The sequence below is a fragment of the Arvicanthis niloticus genome, chromosome 1 (genome assembly GCF_011762505.2).
Source record: "Arvicanthis niloticus isolate mArvNil1 chromosome 1, mArvNil1.pat.X, whole genome shotgun sequence".
Taxonomy (NCBI): Eukaryota; Metazoa; Chordata; class Mammalia; order Rodentia; family Muridae; genus Arvicanthis; species Arvicanthis niloticus.
The window spans coordinates 153,094,326-153,114,913 of record NC_047658.1 but is presented as its reverse complement, the minus strand read 5'-3'; the positions used below and the strand labels follow the sequence as shown (position 1 = coordinate 153,114,913).

At 45.3% G+C, this 20,588-nt stretch overlaps 2 protein-coding genes across 4 annotated transcripts in view; both read right to left on the bottom strand.

Moving 5' to 3' along the window:
- Positions 1 to 3,179, bottom strand: part of As3mt (arsenite methyltransferase) — a 30,424-nt gene extending 27,245 nt beyond the window's left edge. The window contains exons 1-5 of one of the 2 annotated variants that reach the window (XM_076923655.1): positions 2,915 to 3,179; positions 2,532 to 2,572; positions 2,121 to 2,248; positions 1,221 to 1,371; positions 630 to 766 (exon numbers count right to left, since the gene is read on the bottom strand). In XM_076923655.1, the coding sequence (XP_076779770.1) occupies positions 630 to 766; positions 1,221 to 1,371; positions 2,121 to 2,248; positions 2,532 to 2,572; positions 2,915 to 3,089 (632 nt within the window). In that variant the 5' untranslated portion in view covers positions 3,090 to 3,179. The other variant, XM_034520688.2, reaches the window with a different exon arrangement.
- Positions 3,180 to 6,758: 3,579 nt separating this feature from the next.
- Borcs7 (BLOC-1 related complex subunit 7) lies at positions 6,759 to 17,502 on the bottom strand. 2 transcript variants are annotated; one of them, XR_004606163.2, is made up of 6 exons: positions 17,299 to 17,502; positions 10,021 to 10,083; positions 9,860 to 9,903; positions 9,030 to 9,050; positions 8,418 to 8,527; positions 6,759 to 8,310 (listed from the first exon to the last, which is right to left on the bottom strand). XR_004606163.2 is itself a non-coding variant. In XM_034495005.2 (5 exons), exons 1-5 carry the CDS (start codon positions 17,437 to 17,439, stop codon positions 8,259 to 8,261), a joined length of 321 nt encoding a protein of 106 aa, XP_034350896.1. In that variant the 5' UTR covers positions 17,440 to 17,495; the 3' UTR covers positions 6,759 to 8,258. The 2 variants fall into 2 exon arrangements, 1 of the variants encoding a protein (XP_034350896.1); XM_034495005.2 differs by lacking the exon at positions 8,418 to 8,527 and having other exon boundaries at positions 17,299 to 17,495.
- Between the last annotated feature and the right edge of the window lie 3,086 nt (positions 17,503 to 20,588).

Sequence of the window (20,588 nt, the reverse complement as noted above, 5' to 3'; positions counted from 1 at the left end):
CTGCTGTGTCTGAACTAATCTGATGTTCTGCTCCTCGGGCCCTGGCAGCCCCAGGTTGGCTATTTTATGACTACCACATAGCCACAGTGTGCAGTAAGCTCTGTCATCAAAGTCTAGGTGAGTACCTGTTGATGATCCCACAAATAGAAAATCCTCCAAAACAAACGTCTTACAACAGGTCTCTGTAGTTTAAAACCCCACAACTGCAGACAAGAGGTGAGCGTGTTTCAGGAGCGCATGGTCTGCCTGGTTTGGGGAGCTCACTGGCTTTACTTTGGCAGGCAGGTGTGTTGACACTGCAACGTGGCATTGTCTGCTACTAAACTCACACCAAGAAATGCACATTTGAGTGACCCCCACCAAAAAAAATCTCACATTATTTTAAGCTTATGCATTTGTGTTGGGGTGTATCCACAGCTATCCCTGGCCACACAGTTGTGCCAGAAGCTAGAGAAGCCCAGCCATGTTGTTAATAGACTACAGAGACCTTCTTGCTCCTTCCTTTATGAAGACAAGCTACGCTTCGTTTAATTCCCTAAAGGAAAGCCAGTTCATCAAAAAGCAGTAGCATATAGGTGCTCAAAATGAAACAGTGTTCACTCATAACAGAAATGATCGTAATGCCCTACATAACGATATCATAGCTCTCACTCTGGAGCCCAGCCTCTGCCAACTTCTCAATGCAGCCATGAAGAAAAGTCACATTGGGTGCCTGGAAACCAAACTTTTCCGTGTGGTAGTCAAGATAGGTTTTAGCCACTTCCACCTAGAGAAAGAAAAAAATACAGGTGTGGTAATTAGCATGTTAGTTCTGAAAGCTGCGCTCCACTAACGCCACGGGCATTCCGTGCCCTGGGTTATTTTGGATAGATATGAAAGCTTCCCGAGATGTATAAGATATGCAGCAGCCTGGGACAGAAGCTCCCAACCATGTGACCTGGCCTGAGTCTTATCCAATGATAAATCTTTCTGGACAGAGGCTGGAGAAGAGAAAGTGCCACTGGGCTGTCAAAAGCTCTCTACCAGGTTAGACCTCCAACCAGATTCTCTAGGACAGTCACTGACTGTCAATGTCCTCAATTTCTGGGTTATTGGGAGCAGAAATGAAAGCAACAGAAACCCAGCTTCTCAAATTACCATGAAGAAAAGTGGGAAGCAGTTTTAAGCCTCAGAGAATGACCGGCAGAAACCTCTCCTTTTCCTCCAAATCTTTACCTTACCTGGACCTTAGTCATGTCTATCCCGGTGACATGTCCCTTCTCACCAACCAGCTGGCTAAGCACATAGCAATCCCTGCCGCTCCCACAACCCAGATCCAAAATCCGACAGTTTTCCAGTCGCTCAGGAACAACCAGACCACAGCCATAATACCTGAGAAATGGAAACGAATGTCTTTTAAAAACAGAGACTAGAAAATTCTCAGATACCAAATCTACACTTCCCTCTTGTCTTTCTCGATAAACGGGGCTGTGGACCATTGTGGGTACCATGCAAGGTAGCAAGACTTAAACCATCTAAACTATTGGTTGAATAAATATATCTAAGGTACTGGCTGCTAAACAATTCAAAGTCAGGAACTGAGGAAAAGTAATCTGTCCCCAGGTGCATGTACTGTGTAACTGGAGAGGTTAAAAACTACAGTTTGGAAAACTCTTTCCATGACTGACATTGTGTGCCACCAGAAGTAAGGGTTGTAGTGGTGGGGGGTGGGGTGGGGAGAAGGCTTCATGACCCCAGTAGGACTTCAGTGAGGTGTCAGAGAGGCAGGCGTAAGGTACCCTCTTTGAAAACTGCTCTCTGGGTGGGCAATACTGTGTCAGAGAATGGTAAGATCCGAAGGAGCCATGGCTGGTTAGAATATGTGGGCCCATCTATTAACAAGCTTGAATGTCTATCAGGGCAGGGTCCAAGGAATTTGAATGTCTCCTGTAATGGGAAAAGATGCAGCGCATCACTGAGGGGTCCTTGGTGGAGAAGCGAGAAATCCGGGGCCAAGCTTTGTGGGTATCCCAGTAGTTAGGACAAGCAGGATGTCCAGCAGAAATGGTTAAATTCCCCAGTGACCACTGTGGGAAAACTGGTAGTCTGGAGGCTTCGAGGGCACAGCACACACACTCTACCTCGAAGTAACATCTTCATGTACATTCTGCAGACTTTCCCGGATGTACTCGGGGACCAGGTTGGCTGACGTGACACAAGCATTAGTCTGGAGGTCTGCAGATGTCTTCAGTACATTCCCATAGTAATTCTGACTCAGCAGCAGTCACGGAAAAGAAGCCAGGAGGAAAAGGACTAACGTTACTAGAAAAGGACTGACGTTAGTTACTGTTTGCAGAGCTCCAGGGCTCCACTACGCTCCTAACTACAGCTTAATTACAGCCCACTGGCCTTTGCTCACGGCAAAACTCTAATCCCAAGCCCTGGCCTGCCGGGGCCTGGTTTGACCTGGCCTGCGCACCAGCAGAATCTGCTTGCTGGCAGGACTACTATAGGGCCAGCGAGCCCACATAGCCATTCCCTAGGACCCTCACCTGAACGTCCTTGTGGATCTCAGAGTCTCGGGAAGCAGCCACTGACAAAAGGGAGAACAGGGGTTAAGTGGGGTGACCACACCGAGAACGGCAGGGCTGAAGCCAAGATGGAGGGAGAACAGCACACAGGGCGGACCCCGCAGCCTGCTGGGCTACCCAGAGTTGGGGGTAGGGTGGGAAGCGCTGTGAGCCTGTGGGAAGGCAGAGGACAGAGGGGACTAGCCAGAAGACAGGAGGGACAGGCACTCACTGACTCAGGATCTTCAGGTCCAGGACCCGAGACTCCGAGAAGATCGCCGAAGCCACGCCCCCTGGCCGACCTACAACCCCACAGCCCTGCAAGACCCTCCGGAAGCCGCCTACACACCGCTGGGGCTTGTCACCTTGGTAGTTTTGAGTCCGTGCGTCCAGGAGAATGGTTTGATTCACATCTTCCTTTACTGATCCACTGAGTTTCGTTTGTAAATTTTGCGTGTGCCTTAAGTGGACGCCCATATCTATTTTTCTCCTTGTGGAATGAAAGGATCTTTCCTCAATCTGTCTAATAAAGTTATTCATTGAGATATCATTTACAGCAGTGACGTTCACCTTTCCATAGCGCAATGGCTCTGTGAATTTAGGCAAACTCAGCACATTGCAGCCATCAGGTAAATGCCAGAACTCCAGGGGACAGCCAAGTAACAGGCTGATCTACAGATCGAGTTCAAGGTCATCCAGGGTTACACAGGAAAACCCTATCTTCAAACAAACAAACAAACAAAAAAAAAAAAACAAAAAACCCACCATCAACAACCAAACCAAACAAAAGCCAAACAAACAAACAAAAAATGTATTCTGTTCCCACATATCTGTATGTCTTTTAAAACTGCTTTGTGGGTGCATATGCAAATGAGCCCCATGTCTATGTGTGGGGACTGGTGACTCCCACAAGTTAATTCTGTCCTCCACAACGGGTTCTGGGAATCCAGCATCAGGCTTGTCTGTGTGTCGAATGCCTTCAGCTTCTACAGCTACGCGGTCCCTCTCACCCCGAACATCTTTTTATCTCTTACTTGCTTTGTGGTTGAAGCAAACGTTGCCATTCAACAAGAAAAGGCTACTTTATTTCATCTTGGTCTAAGTGAAAGGATGTCTAAATAGAAAAGTGGACTTTTATGAAATTATCCTGTTTCCAATCCCATTGATCATTACAAAAAAAATTCTAGCCGGGCAGTGGTGGCACATGCCTTTAATCCCACCCTTTAACCCCAGCCTTTAATCCCAGCACTTGGGAGGCAGAGGCAGGCCGATTTCTGAGTTCGAGGCCAGCCTGGTCTACAGAGTGAGTTCCAAGACAGCCAAGGCTATACAGAGAAACCCTGTCTTGAAAACACAAAACAAAAAACAAAACAAAACAAAAAACCCAAAACAAAAAAATTTCTGAATTCCCTGTAAATTGTTACTGAAAGTTAATCAGGTGACAGAGAGATGGCTCAGTGGGCAAAGGTGATTATCATCAAGGTTGAAGACTTGATTTCCATCCTTTAAATCCACAGGAAAGCCAGTGCCTGCAGGCTGTCCTCTGATCTCCACATGCAGACCACAGTATGAACACATACATGCATAAATAATTGTACCGTTTTCTTTTAAATGTTTAAAAGCAAGCCAGGGGCTTGAGTGAGTGTACCTCGGCAGCTAGGAGCACTGGCTGCTCTCCCAGTGGACTGGGCATCTGTCACCTTCACACGGGCACCCACACAGGCAAAACACCAACACAGATAAAGTAAGAATAAATCTTTTTTTCTTTTTTTTTTTTTTTTTTTTTTTGGTTTTGTTTTTTCGAGACAGGGTTTCTCTGTGTAGCCCTGGCTATCCTGGAACTCACTCTGTAGACCAGGCTGGCCTCGAACTCAGAAATCTGCCTGCCTCTGCCTCCCAAGTGCTGGGATTAAAGGCTGGGATTAAAGGTGTGTGCCACCACTGCCCGGGCAGAATAAGTCATTGTTAAAAACACCACAATCCTTGTTGGAATGTTTTAAAAATGGGGCATTTAGGTTGGTTTTTTTTTTTTTTTTAATGACCATTTTTATCAACATCACGTACTTTGTAGACTCACAGAACAAACTCTCCAGGACAACACTTTTCAGAGCGGTCTCCCCATAGAATGAGTCCCTCTGTCCAAGCAGTGCCTTTCTCCTTGTTGTCTCAGACAGAGGGCAGGGAGAGGATGCACTCACTCCATCTTCATGGGTGCTATCTTTGGCTGCGGTTTCTTCAGAAGAATCCCATGATAACCACAATTAGGTGAGCAAAGTGCTATCAACTCTAGCTACTGCCGCTCTGACTTCGTGGCATTTGCTACGCTAGGCTGATTTTTAATTGGACAGTGACCAGCAATCATTCTGACTAGTCAGTACCACGGTTTGTTTTATTTGGCTTCGAGATGCTTCCTAATGTTCAAGATTGATCCTTGGGGCTCTCACTCTCTTGCTCTTCTTCCTCTCCTCCCCCTCTGTCCCTTCTCTCCCCATTCCCCTCCCCCTCCTGCTCATGGCCCGTCTCTTCTCTGTGTGTGTGTGTGTCTGTCTGTCTGTCTGTCTGTCTGTCTCTACTACCCCCTCAACTCCCCTCCCCTTGCACTAAACTCTATTCTATACTTCAAAAAAAAAAATATTATCCTTGGGTCACATGTATGCTAGGGAACCAGCACTAAGCCTCACACATAGCACCCATGTTTTGTGTCATCTCTGCTGAAGGGCAGGCTTTCAATTCAAGCTCTTCTATCAAACTGTATCTTAAACATTAGCCAAAAAATTTTTTTCATGGTTGTTTTTGAGACAAGGTTTCTCTATGAAGCCCTGGCTGTCCTAGAACCCACTCTTTAGACCAGGCTAGCCTTGAATGCACAGAGATCTGCCTGCCTCTGCCTCCGAAGCACTGGTATTAAAGGCATATGCCACCACCACCCAATGCAAAGTTGATTTTTTAAGGAGGTGGGAAAGCTGAGGAAGGATCTTTATGCTAAGCTGGTTTCAAACTCATGTTGTAGCCAAGGCTGACTTAAACTCCAGGTCTTCCTGCCTCCACAAGCACTGCACTTCCGTTTTCCTTTTTTTCTTTCTTTCTTTCTTTTTTTTTTTTTTTTTTTTTTTTTTTTGGTTTTTTGAGACAGGGTTTCTCTGTGTAGCCCTGGCTGTCCTGTAACACACTCTGTAGACCAGGCTGCACTCAGAAATCTGCCTGCCTCTGCCAAGTGCTGGGATTAAAAGCGTGCACTACCACTGCCCGGCTTCCATTTTCTTTTTAAGATAAAAAAAAATGATCACATACAGAAAATTTCCTCTTTTCTTCCCTTATCTCCAAGGACTATCCTGAGAACGCAGTCACACTCTCATCTAGAAAAGTACTGGGCTAGCAAGTGCTGCAGGAAGAGACCAGAAAGGCTGATTTAGTTAAGCACACAACCATGTTTCGAGAGCTTCTGTCGCTAAGAGAGCTCAGCAGGGAAGGGCCCTTCCAACCAAGGCTGACTAGCTGAGTCTGACCACCAGGACTACATGATGGAAGGAGAAAACTGACTTCCAGAAGTCATTCCTCCAATCTCCACAGGTGTGGCCCCCCACTCCCACCACATACACAACAAAAAATATATATATCAGGGGAAAAAAACTGAGATGTTTCACTACGTGAGATTGGCTACCCTGATTTTTTTTTTTGGGGGGGGGGAGGGTGGTTAATCAAAAAAAAAAAAAAAATAGTAGAGCTTTCAAAAGTTGTCAGGATCCCTAAGAGACTCAGGGGCTTAAGAGATAGATGTCTCAGTGGTTAAGGGTACTTGCTGATCTTCCGGAGAAGAGGATCAAAGTTCAATTCCCAGAACCACATCATGGCTCACAATGGTCTATAGCTGCAGGAGAGCTAACACTTCTAGTCTCCTCAAGGCACAATGAGTTAGCACACAGGAAATCCAGCTGGCCTGCCCCCAGGGACCTAGCAATTGCTTATGTCATCACCTGCCTAGGCCAGGTGTCCCAGATGTGTGTGTGGCCAAATAAAAGGACCCCACAGCCCAGTTCTGTCTGTCTGTCTGTTCTGGGCATTCTTGCTCCCCCTTTCTCTCTGCCCTCACGATTACTCACACGCCTCTACCCGTTCCCCAGGTCCTCACTTCTCTCCCCTTCCCCGATAAACCCCCTTTACACCAAAACAAAGACAAACTTAAACATCAATATCCATAAATGATTGGTCTAAATTTTGTTATCTCATCTGGCTTTTTATTTTAAATAAAAATTACACTTTCTTTAGCAGATGAATTTTTAATCATTTTTTTAAAAAATATAAGCCAGGCAGTGATGGCGCACGCCTTTAATCCCAGCACTTGGGAGGCAGAGGCAGGCGGATTTCTGAGTTTGAGGCTAGCATGGTCTACAGAGTGAGTTCCAGGACAGCCAGGGCTATACAGAGAAACCCTGTCTCGAAAAACCAAAAAAAAAAAAAAAAAAAAAAAAAAAAAGGTCATGTTTTATATGCTGGGTGTATTTGGCAAGGGTCTGTTCTTTGACAGTCTATGGAAGTCTCCGGAAAGGGACCACAAGCAAAGGCCATTTTAACTGCTGCTTCTTTGGCCCTTTGTGGATTATTTCTCACAATTGGTCTGGATATATTCTTTCAAATACTAATTTTTTAATGCCATATCTTTAAAAGGAGACACATTTTTACATTGATCACATTTTAGGCACTGAGCTGAGAGAGAACTCTTCTCAAATCTAACTCATTTTATATATGTCACAGTCAATGATGCATTTCTTCATTTGTACTTGAATGCTTGATATGACACTTTACAAGCTAACATGTGACAACCACTTACTGGTTTTCTATCTCTTTAGCCTTTTGTTTTGTTTGAGATTGGGTCTATGTAGTTCATGTTGTCACGTGACTTAATTATCAGCAGGTCCACTTGTGTGACTTTACTGCCAGATTCGAAGGGAAAGGAATGGCTATAAATGATTACAAAACAAGCCAAGGTCACTTAAGCAAGACTCACAGAGAGAAAGGAGCCAGAAACAAAGGTCAAGGCAGAGCTGCAGCTGGCCAGGGAGGATACCACTGGCCTGATTTTCACATAAGAATTTATAGTGAGAAAGACGACAACAGCCATCATCCGTGTCCTGTGTCCATTAAATGAAGACTCTTGAATGAATGATAAACATCTTTTAAAACAAAAAGCATTCTCACGTGATCACAATAGATGCCCCGCCCTCCGTCCCTTCTTCTTCCTGGAGATAGGTTCTTTCTGTGTTGCTCTGGATGGTCTCAACTTTCTGGGCTCAAGTAATCCTCCTGCCTCAGTCTCCCAAGTATCAGAGAACTCGTGGTACTCAGTGGCCAGGTGCAGTGATTTGGAATCCCAGTACTTGAGAGGCTATGGCAGGGGGATTATGAGTTCAAAGCCAGCAGGCTACACAGGGACATGGGGGGGGGGGCGTATATCAATGTATATAGCATCACAGACAATACAGCTTTTAACAAGCTTAGGTATCTTTCTCTTTTTTTTAGTGCTAATGATTCAACCTATAAAACAACTTGAAGATGAATGAATTCGATTTAAGAACTGCTTCCATGTTCAGTCACTTGGCTTCTTCTTTTCCTTTCTAGATTTTTTTGGAGATGAAAATAAAAACCAAGGCCACGGCCTGATGGTTGTGTAGAACACATTCGGGCAAAGAAGTCAACTACTGTTACGACATGCTACTTCAGTAAATGACTCAGCTGGTCCTGCAGGTCAGGCGACTGTTCAACACTGTAAATCAAAACACAGAGGGACTGTCTGAGGAGCAGGAAAAGACATTTCTCTGTACAACCTACTCTTTAATGCATCAGGCTTGTTACACCTAAGTCAGAATTTACCTCGGTCCAAGTGTTTAAACTCAGAGTCTGGCGCTGCGGCCCAACCATTAATCTGTTACTCAGGAGCTGGGGCGGAGGGAGGATCGTTTGGACCCAAGAGTTGGAGGTCACTATGGAAACACACAGTACGATTCCATCTCAGGGATGGGGGAAGTAAACTGTGAAGAAGGTCTGTGCAGATGGGCATGGGGCACACCTGAAACCCACCACTCAGGAAGAAGAGACAAGATTGTGAGTTTCGGGTTAGACTGGGCTACACAGTGAGAGACCTTACATTAAAAAGAAAAAGGCTTAGAAAAACTTCACACAGCTAAGAAAATGAGACCATTTAATGACATTAGTATGTCTGCTCTATTTATGAATGTCACCATTGTAAGCAAACATGTCTATTCCTAAGGGCGGCCTCTGTATCCTGGAACTCCTAGAACTAGAAGTCAGTGAGCCCAGTTCTGGCACACTCTTAAAATACACAGTGTTCTTTATATTCTAAACAGGCTGTCCTGAGCATGATCATTTAAAGACACAGCAACCACTTTTTCACTGATCCTGGGCACAGCAGTCACTCCCAGCATGCTTCAGTTGGCCCCACCCACCATTTTTGAGGTCACTTACTTCTTTTGAATAGCTTCTTGCCTAAATCAGGAAGGGAAAGAAGGAAAGAAACAGGGAGAAGTTTCCATCAACAGATCACACAGGCAGAGCGAATACACAAGGCTTAAACTTAGTGTAATTATGAGGGGCCAAAGAGCCACGTATTCAATATGTACACACCTAACACAGTCTCAACATTAGCTATCAGGATTTGAACTCTCAGCCATACAATTCTGATAGGTAGGCAAGCATCTTACTGACTACATAAAATATAAGACAAGAAAAAATATAATAAAAGGCAAATTTAACTATGGTTTTCTTCAAAACTACAGTGAAGGCACTGTGTATTTCAAGATCTGAATGATTTCTATGTTGCTGATGCTGTGTTATATACAGGATGCCAGCTACCATCCCACTCTGTTCTCCAGGGCAGGAACCACACCAGCACAGAGTGGATAGACACTGGTCAAGTATCTCCCAGGTGCCCCACAGTGGCAACACGGTCCTGGCAGGCCCCGCTCCTATGCTTTTTTTTCTTGTAGAGCCCCAAGTTAACACAGGGAGGTTCAAAAAAGTGGCCCCAGCTCCCACTCTCACACATCTCAACTTCTCCTGAAACCTCAGGTGTCTTTCCCTAGAGACTGCATCCTTCATCAACCCTTCCCACCTCCATCCCCTCCCACCTCCATTTCCACCTACTTCCATCCCCTTCCCCTCCATCCCCTCCCTTCCATCCCTTTCCCCCTACACCCCCTCTCACTTCCATAGGAAGGTGTACTAAAGCACAAAAGAAATGAGCAGGCTAAGGATGAGGATGCTGCAGCCAGTGACTGCTGGTAGGGCATACTCACTGGTACTGAAGGTGTGTTGTTATTATTGCCATCTTCCTTAAACTCTGCACAACAGAGAGAGAAAGAAACAGAATAGTCCACTTCCCTGTGGTCATACAAAGTGCACGCACACACACAGACACATAGACATACACACATGCCATGACACAAATGGTTCTTACATCTTCTGAGTGCAAGATGGCATCTTCCTGTAGTACCATATTTCGAGCTGCCTGCCCCAGCAGCTAGAAAACAAAAATAAAACAGTAATGATCAAAAGCCCCACCTCTGAGACTGGCCCTGTCATACAGGCCTAGAGTACCAGATGCTAGGGCAGCTGAAGCTGGAGAGTCGGCAGTTCAAGGCCTGTCTGGACTAGTCTAGACTACACAGTAAGGATAGCTAATTTAGTGAGGCCCTGTCTCAAAATAAGAAAATACAGAAAGGGATGGTGATTTAGCCTGGCAAGTCTGGTTCACTCCCCAGGTCCTAGAGAGAAAACCTGTCTCACTGGCTTGGTGACACAGCTGTGCTCCACACCGGCACCCTCCTAAAGAACCAGGGCTCCAGAGCTACCGAACTGTGTTAGAGACAGCTCTGGTGAATACAGCCTGTTCATCAGGTACCAGAAGTCTGCAAAACTGCTTTGGCTAAACCACTAACTTCTGATTCTTTAAAAACAAACTTGGGGGAGCTGGAGCAATGGCTCAGTACCTAAGAGCACTGGCTGCTCTTGAAGAGGACAACAGCTCAGTTCCCAGCACCCACACGGTATATCACAACCATCCATAACTCTAGTTACAAGGTAGCCGATGCCTCATCTGACCTCTGCAAACGCCAGGCACACACATGGTGCACATAGATACACAGAGACAAAACACTCATACACATAAAATTATATAATAATAAAAACAAAATTAGCCGGGCGGTGGTGGCGCACGCCTTTAATCTCAGCACTTGGGAGGCAGAGGCAGGTGGATCTCTGAGTTCGAGGCCAGCCTGGTCTACAGAGTGAGTTCCAGGACAGCCAAGGCTAAGAGAGAAACCCTGTCTCGAAAAACCAAAAAAAAAAAAAGAAAGAAAGAAAAAAGAAAAAGGAGTTTTAGGGGTGAGTCAGACAGTGGTGGTGCATGACTTTAGTCCCAGCACTAAGGAGGCAGAGGCAGGAGGATATCTGAGTTTGAAGCCAGCCAGCCTGATCTACAGAGTGAGTTCCTGGACAGCCAGGGCTATACAGAGAAACTTTAGGGGTGGGCAGGGAGAATGAGAATCTGAAGGTTCAATGAGAGAAAAGAGGAAGAAAAAAAGGCAGGAGAAGAAGCTCAAGGACTGGGGGTGTATTGAGTGGTGAGTAAGTATCTGGTGTGACATGACAAGGCCCTGAGTTTGATCCTGAACACAAAAGAAAGGAGAAAAGAGAGAGGAGGAGGAGGAAGAGGAAGAAGAGGAAGAAAAAGAGATGAAGGAAGAGGAGAAGAAGGAGGAGGGAGAAAAAGAGGAAGAGGAGGGAGAGGAGGGAGAGGAGGAAGATGAGAAGGATGAGGAAGAGAAGGAGAACAGGAAGGAGAGAAGGAGGAAGAAGAAGAAGAGAGAAAGGAGAGGACAAAGAGGAGAAGGAGGAGAGGAGGGAGAGAAGGAGAAAAGGAGGAGGGAGAGAAGGAGGAATAAGAGAAGGAGAAGAGGAGAAGGAGGAGGAAGAGGCAGAGGCCACCACTGTTGCCACTATGCAAGGCTTAGAGCAGGAAACTGTGTCATGAAAGATAGCCAGATGGAGCTAAGAGAACAAGAAGAGAAAATGTGAAGAAGGCCGACTTTCAAATTTGGTGTCAGCTGGGCCCTGAGACCAAAAGAGCAGTGGGGAGCTCAGATTCAGCACAGTGACCTGACCTCCAAGCAAAGCTAAAGTGTGAAGGCAAGTGAAGACCCGGCGGCACTGCGGGCTTCCTGCAGCTTTGTGGCTCTGTAACCCCACAGAGGCAGTTGTGTGCATCCCACTAACACACTAAACGCTCAGGAACATTGATCGGCATTGACATTGGTAGCTCAGTTTGCTTTTTAAAATTTAGAACTGGTAAATCTCATGTGCTTCTGAAGTTTGAACATCGAGAAGCCTGCCATTTCTGCTCCTTCCTGCCCTGTTCCCTTATGCAGAACAGGTTTATTAGTTTGTGTTTTCTTTCCAGTCTTGGTATCTGTAGGTGCTCAAACCCTTTACTTAAGATGGTGCAACAGCTGGGCAGTGGTGGCGCATGCCTATAATCCCAGCACTTGGGAGGCAGAGGCAGGCGGATTTCTGAGTTCGAGGCCAGCCTGGTCTACAGAGTGAGTTCCAGGACAGCCAGAACTACACAGAGAAACCCTGTCTTGAAAACAACAAAATAACAAACAAACAAACAAACAAACAAAGATGGTGCAGTGTTTGCTTGTGGTTTAGACCATCTCTTGATTACTCTTTAAAATTTTGGTGTGGGCTTTCTTTGTTTTGCTTTTTGTTCGTTTTGATACCGGGTCTCTCTATTAAGTGCTGGTTGTTATCTTGGAACTCACTCTGCAGACCAGACTGCCTCAAACTCAAAGAGACCTGCTTGCCTCTGCCAAACCAAGCCTCACTATTGCTTTTGCTGTGTCTGTGTTGTCAGTGTGTGTGTGTGTATGTGTGTGACTGTGCAGGTTCGCACACCCAGGTATGGATATAGGAAAGCCAGGGAAGGTTGAGGTGGAGATGTGTGGTTCCTTTGGAAACTCAGTTATGTCATATGATGTTGTGCTGTGGCAGACAGGTGAAAGGATGTTTTGCTGAAGCAGACACATGAGAGGATGTGTGATGTTTAGCAAGATGACAAATATGACCCCACAGGCAGTGGGGAGGAGGCTCTGGCATTTGTTTGCCTTGCACACATTACCGATCTTCACTTGTTTTGACTTCACAGAGAGTCCAAAGAATTTCTCATGATATTCTGGTTGCTTCTTGTCGCTTCTGCAGATTCAGTAGGATTGGTGGAGCCTAGCGGTTCTGCCAAATGGACTGGGCTGCTGCTGATTTGTGTTGTGTTTGGAATAGCCCCAAAGAACTATTTCTAAACAGGTCCATAACCCCATTTCCTAATTTTTCTTCTCCACTATCTCTGGTGGGTGGTGGGCTAGAAGGGAGGTTGAAACCTTTAAGAACCCTTATTAAAGTAGGTTTTGAAAAATTTAAGCCAAAAGAAGGTCTTGAAATACTCCCCTCTAACACTCTCAAGGCCTTATTGCCTTGAGACAGGGTCTTTCACAGAACTGGAAGCTCAGTGCTTGGCTAGGCCAGCTGTCTCGTACACTGTTAGGATCTACCTGTTTACACGTCCTAAGGCCGGGGACAAGCATGCACAGCCATGCCAAGCTTTTGATGTTGGTGCTGGAAACTAAGACTCATATGCAGAGCAAGCGCTGCTGGCCAACAAGCCACCCCCCAGTCCCTCAGATTTACTGTGCAACTGAGGGTGATCTTGAACTTGTCTCCTGCCTCCATCTTACAAGTGCTGGGATCACAGGGGTGAGGTGTAAGATACCAAGCCCAGCCTCTACCTAATACAATGTAAATACTACATCATTGTTATACAGAATCCAGGGGGAAATGAACAGAAAAGCACTCTACATGTTCTGTAGATACTGACTACATTTTCAGTCTGCAAGTGGCTGAATAAGTGGCCATGAAGCTCAGGGACACCAAAGCCAGCTGCACACCCACCTGTGGTGGTTTGAATAGGTGTATCCCCCATAGACTCATATGTTTGAATGCTTGGCCACAAGGAGTGGCACTATTAGAAGGTGTGGCCTTATTGGAGGAAGTGCGTCACTGTGGGGGAGGGCTTTGAGGTAATATATGCTCAAGCTATGTCCAGTGTGGCACATAGTCTCCTTCTGCTGCCTGAGCATGATGACAATGGACCAAACTTCTAAAACTGTAAGCCAGCCTCAATTAAATGTTGCCCCTTAAGATAAGAGTTATCATGGTCATGATGTCTCTTCACAGCAATAAAACCCTAAGACAGCTCACAAGAACTTATACTTAAAACATATACAGGTACTATTCCACCTCTTGTAAATTTCCATTTTATAATAGAACCCTGAGGTAAATAGATATTGGCAATATAATATATACATATATATTTGTGTATATATACATATACATGTGTGTGAGGTAAATAGATATTGCTAATGTAATATATACATACATATGTGTGTATATATACATATACGTGTGTGTGGATAGATAGATAGAGAGATAGATAGATAGATAGATAGATAGATAGATAGATAGATAGAGATAGATAGATATCAACTTTTCTGTTGCTGGGAAGAGACACCATGACCAAGGCAATGTATGAAAGCATTTAATTGGGGGTTTGTCTGCTTATAGAGTCAGAAGATGATTCCATGACCATCATGGCAGAGCGCAGCAGCACACAGGTGTGGTACTGGAGCAGTAGCTGGCAATGTCCATCTTATCCACAGGTTAGAGGCAGAAAGACTGGGCCTGGTGTGGGCTTTTGAAACCTCAAAGTCCATCCTCAGAGACACACCTCCTCCAACAAGGCCACACCTCCTCCAACAAGGCCACACCTCCTCCAACAAGGCCACACCTCCTCCAACAAGGCCACACTTCTAATCCTTCCTAAACAGTCCACCAACAGGGAACTAGACATTTAAATATATGAGCCTATGGGGGACATTCACATTCAAACCACCACCAGAGAGAATCTCCTCAACCATTCTTTTACAACTCCAGACACACAAATACTACACCACATACATAAGTACACTAGAGCGTCCACCTAAGGCCTTTACTAGCACTCTGCCCTGGAGCTATATCTCCAGTGCCTGTAGCCAGTTTTGTATGTGAGTGAGCATATGTGTGTTTATGTGTGAGTGAGCTATATGAGTGTGTGTGTGTATGTGTTGTGAGAGGGGTGTGTTTGTGAGCTGTGTGAGTATGTAGGGAGAACTGACATTGAGTTAGCTTTCCTCACACACTCTGCATTTGTTTTGTTTAAAAGATTTATTTATTTACTTTATGAATGTGAATACACTGTCGCTCTCTTCACACACACCAGAAGGGAGCATCAGATTCCATTCCAGATGGCTGTGAGCCACCATGTGGTTGCTGGGGATTGAACTCAGGACCTCTGCAAGAGCAATCAGTGCTTTTAACCACTGATCATTGATCCAGCCCCTGAATTTGTTTTTTTAAGACAAGGTCTCTTGCTAAATCTGAGCTCACCAGTCATTTGGGGTGGTTGCCAGGGAGCTCCAGCTCTGTCTCTGTTCCCTCCTCAGCTCCAAAGTTAGGGTCACAGGCATGCAGGTAAACACTGCCATAGCCAGCTTTTTCCCCCATGGGTTCTGGGCATCTAAACTCAGATCCTTGTGCTTGTGTGGTAGATATTTCACCAACTGAGCCATCTCCCCAGTCCCTGTGGCCACTTTTCTAAGAAGCAGATTCAAATTCATATGCATGAGAGATGGAGACCAACAAGCTGAGAGCAGAAGAGGCCTCTGTCTTATCCACCACGTACTTACCCAGCACATGCATAAAAAGCACTAAGTGCTCACTAACAGCCAGGGCTCTGAGTGGAAGGAATAACGGGGTTGGGAGTGGGGGTGCACACCTTTGACCCCAGAACTGAGGAAGTGAAGGCAGGTGGATCTCTGTAGGTTCGAGGCCAGCCTGGTCTACATACCAGGCTTCTAGACAGCCAGTGCTACAAGAGAGACCCTGTCTTGAAACAACAACATCAAACAAACAGAACTGAGAGAGGGATGGAGAGATGAATAATGGGGCTCACGATCAGGAGGGGTTACACAGGACATAGGCACTAACATCCCTTATGGCAAAGTGCAGGTGGATGGAGAAGCCTAGCTGGGGGGTCCTGCGGGTAAAGGGAGTGAGAGTGGTTAATCCGCTCCAGGGGTAAGTGTTGGGGGTGGGCTCCATGGAGAAGTGAATTCCAAGGAGCTGGGGTTTAGAATTCTCCTTACACAAAGATTTGCTGCTTCAGAGCTGTGGTGATTACAATGGGTTGGGCTGAGAGGAAGGCAGAGACTGGTTAGGAGGCAGGCCATGAACAGAGCTGGCAGTGGGAGAAACGGGCATTTGAAAAAAAGATGAAAGACTTGATAGGACTTGTGGCTGCCGGGGACACAAGGGTGTCGAAATGCCAGATAACAGAGACCTTTCCCAGAATGCCGAATGACACTTGGCGCCGGTTCTTCAGATAAGCCAACCAGACACTCACACATTCAGTTTTACCCTTTTAACATGGAATAGCCTAGAAACAATCTTAGTACAGTGTCTTTCTAGATCCCACAAATTTTCCTCCTGTGTTTACCATTGACTTGCTCACAATTAACTCAGTGAGTTTCTCTTACCCACCCACCTTCACCAAATGTCTTATTTTCAGAACTACAGTATGCTCACTGTGCCTCTCCCCCCCCCACCCCCCGCCCAGCATTTCATCACTTCCCATATTATTTCATTATACAGCTAAGGGAACTGGGAATGTAGCTCAGTGAAATGCTTGCAAGGACAAGGACCTGAGTTTGATCCCTACAACCCAAAGGCTGGGGGAAAGCCAAGTGTGCTGGCTCACACCAGCAAGACAGGCAGATCCCAGGGGCTCAATGGTTAGTTTCCTTCACTTACTTAGTGAGTCCCATGCCCAAAAGATCTAGTCTCAATCTTTTGTTTGTTTGTTGAGACAGGGTTTCTCTGTGTAACAGCCCTGGCTGTCCTGAAACTCACTCTGTAGATCAGCTGGCCTTGAAGTCACAAAGATCTGTCTGCCTCTGCTTCATAAGTGCTTGAACTAAAGTTGCACGCCACCACACTTGGCTATTTCAAAAACTTTTGAAGTGGATGACACCCGAGTAACTGCACTTGAGGTTGTCCCCTAGTCACATGCCTACATGTGTACACACACATATACACACAGCATTTTGCACACACAACAAACAGATTATACAACTGCAGCAACAAGGACAAGACCACACAGAGATAAAAAAACAAAAAACAAAAAACAAAACCAACCAACCAAACAAACAAACAAAAACACCAGGGCTGTGAGGCTAGCTCAGGGGTAGAATGACTGCCTACAATGCTCTCCAGAGTGAGAGGTGAATGGAATATTAGAAGTTGAGACTAATGCCAAGCCGAGTTGCAAAAGGCGACTGTTGTTCACTACAGACGCCCAGGAATACAAACAGGCACTGTGTGGGAGCGGCAACTCATCCACTCGCCTTGTGCTTCTCCCCTTCCTATCATCTTTTTCCAGCTACGCGTATTCAATCTAAACTGAAGAAACGCACCCAGAATGCAACACGCGCCTGGGCCAAAAGCCTACACTCCCCAGGATGCACTGCGCCACCTCTCCGGGAGCAAGCTTGGGAGGAGGACTGGGCCGGGGAGCCTACGCCCCGCTCACCTCGGAGCTCCGGGAGCCTTTCAGCACCTGCTTGGTGAGCGCGATTACGTCGGTGCCGCAGGTGTTCACCTTCTCCGTGAGAAGCCCCTTCACCGACTGACCAAATCGGGCTTGCGAATCCGGCGTCCCAGTCGCCATCATCTCAACTAGCAAACGCCTCAGCCGGACGACGGCGAGTCCCTGGGGCCAAAAGAGACGCAAAGCGTCCAATCGTGCGAAGAGGAAGGACCGCATGCGCTTAGCGCAAACTGCTTACTAAAATTATTTAAATTGTTCAGCTGATGGACAAGGAAAGAAGACAAGGTCTAGGCAGGCTACCCTGGAGGAGATAGAATATAACTTAGATGACCCTCTAATTTAGAGTCAGAAGACCTGGATGGCATCCCAAGCAGTGGAACATAAGACCCCTGTGTCTTCTCTTCCTCATCTGTTAGAGCCAGCAGTGCGTTAACTAGGCACGTTAGTACAACTCTGTAATCCTAGCTTTCTCGAGGTGGAGGCAGGAAGGTTAGACGTTCAAGATCGTTCTTGGCTGTATGGCAAGTGGAGGCCAACACATGAGACCACAACTATAAAATAAAATAGAGATTATGTTCAATTCTAACAGATATTTTATTAAGATTAGTAAAGGACGCAGGCCAAAGAAAACGAAATTCAAATGACTAAGGTGAAAAATGTCAACATCACTAAATTCTCTCCGTCTCTCTTGTGTGTGTGTGTGTCTGTGTGTGTTTAAGACAGGATTTCTCTGTGTAGTCCTGACTGTCCTGAAACTCAGTCTGAAGACCAGGCTGGCCTCGAACTCACCGGAGATCCACCTATGTGCACCACCACCACCCGCCTCGTCACTATTATTTTTATCATTAGTAGTTTGTATTGATGAATAGCCCCTTTTAATTAAAACTCTGTTACACTTACTTTGGAAGCAAGGCATATAGTAGGATTTTAGGTCACTGGGAGTAAGCCCATTGAAGAGATATCAAGATCCTGATCCCATTTTGTCTCTTTCCATCCCAACCATGAAGTGAATAGCCACATGCTCCCACCTTGGTTCACAGTGGTGCCTCAGCCCAAAACAATGGGACCAAGTGATGTATACTGGAACCTCTGAAAGAGATAGATAGCAACAGAACTTGGAAATCCTAAATTGAAGGTTTATAGAGGGTTTTTTTTTTTTTTTTTTTTTTTAACAGTTCATCCCAAGAAAATTCCTAAATGCCTAAAACTATTGAAACTAAATGCTAGTGTTGGTCAGTTCTGGCTGCTGTGCTTTTGTCCATTTACAGTCTATTTCTTATTTTATTTTATAAGTCTGTGCCTGCCTATCTGTTTGTGAGCACATGGTTGTGAGCACAGGGGCCTGTGAAGGCCAGAAGAGGGTGTTTGATCCCTGGGATCAGAATTACATTTGTGAGCTATCCAGTGTGGGTGTAAGAAGGTGAACCTAGGTCCTCTGGAAGAGCGGTCAGTGCTCTTAGCCACCGAGTCACGTTTCCATCCTCGATTCATTTTACTTTTATTTATTTATTTTCAAAACAGGGTCTCTCTATGTAGCCTTGGCTGTCCTGGAACTCACTCTCTAGACCAGGCTGGCCTCGAACTCATAGAGATCCTCCTGGCTCTCAAGTGTTAGGATCAAAGGCATTTGCCACCACTGCCTGGCAGTTTATTTTATTTGTATTTGTATTTGTGAACATTTGTGAACACCTTCAGGTGCCCTCAGAGACCAGAAGACAGCATCAGGTCCCCTGGAGCTCAGGTAGTTGCGAGCAATTCAAAATGGATTGGGTGCTGGGAATCAAACTCTGGTCTTCCACAACAGCAATATTTGCTCTTAACCATTGAGCCATCTTTCCAGCTACTGTTTAGTCTTTTTTAAAAACATGACACAAGGTTAGATACTTATGAGTTACCTCATGATACACATTCTTTTACCTAGTGTTACTAACTTGCTGGCTTTAACTTCATAGCTTAACACTAACTTCGTATCTTAATTCTCCCAGGCTATTGTTAGTAGAGCTGAGTAAGATTGCTCTTTGTTGGATTTTAGGACAAGGTCTCCGTATGTACCCTCAGACTGGCCTCCAGCTTACAGAGATCTACTTGCCCTTTCCTCCTGGGTGGTTTGTGTTTAAAATCATGCACTATGACAACAGAGATATTTCAGATAAAAATGTTAAAATCCCAATAAACCATGCTCAAAACCTAAATGTATCACAACTGTGGACTTTCTCCTTTCCCAGCTGTAAACCTGCAGTTTTCTAGTAATCTAATAAATAAGACCATAAAATGTGTCTTAACTTCCAGGTACCACATTTGTATCCTGTGGTCTTGCTATACCCACTATAATTGTAGGCAAATGCACATCAGGAACCACCTTTTCTCTCATTTACCAGGAGAAAAAAAAAGACAGAAAAAGAAGAAAGAAAGAAAGAAAGAAAGAAAGAAAGAAAGAAAGAAAGGAAGAAAGGAAGAAAGGAAGAAAGGTAGGTAGGTTCTTTGGCAACCATGATGGTTAGCATTGTCAATTGGACAGGGCCTAGAATTGCCCAGAAGATAAGCCTGACTTGTCTGCTAGGGATTATCTAAATCACGTTAGCCTCTAGTATGTGTATGAGAGTTTATCTAGATTAGCCTCTGGACACATCTATAAGGGATTATCTAGGTTAGGTTAGCCTCTGCATGTGTCTATGAAGGATTGTCTAGATTAAGTTAGTCTATAAATAATTATATTAGGTTAGCCTCTGGTGTGTGTCTATGAGGGATTATCTAGATTAGGTTAGCCTATGAGGGATTGTATTGGGTTAGCCTCTGGATGTTCTATGAGGGATTATCTAGATTAGGTTAGCCTCTGGATATGTCTATGAGGGGTTATCTATATTAGGTTAGCCTGTGAGAGGTTATATTAGGTTATCCTCTGGACATGTCTATAAGGGTTATCTATATTAAGTTAGCCAATGAGAGATTATATTAGGTTATCCTCTGGGCATGTCTATGAGGGTTATCTATATTAGTGACTGAGAAGTGACAGTGACTGAGAAGACACATATGAACTGTGGACAGCTCCATCCCATGGGCTGAGGGCCAGGACTGTATAAGAAGGAGAGAAGAGTTGAATGTGAGCATTCATTGCTCTCTGCTTCTTGACTTTGGATAAACTGATTAATTGCTTTAAGTTCTGGCTGTCATAACTTCCGCACTGTGACAGACACTTTTAAACTGTGAACTAAAATAAACCCTTAGTGTGCTTGTCAGGTATTTTGTCACAGCAGTGGGACCAGTAACTAAGA

What these genes read in the sequence shown, in the direction of transcription:
- Borcs7 (XM_034495005.2), bottom strand. Translation starts at nt 17,439, where the DNA reads ATGATGGCGACTGGGACGCCGGATTCGCAAGCCCGATTTGGTCAGTCG. An exon ending in AAGGCTCCCGGAGCTCCGAG is followed by an intron (nt 10,084 to 17,298) that starts GTGAGCGGGGCG and finishes TTTGTTTTCTAG; the next exon opens with CTGCTGGGGCAGGCAGCTCG. An exon ending in CCATCTTGCACTCAGAAGAT is followed by an intron (nt 9,904 to 10,020) that starts GTAAGAACCATT and finishes TCTGTTGTGCAG; the next exon opens with AGTTTAAGGAAGATGGCAAT.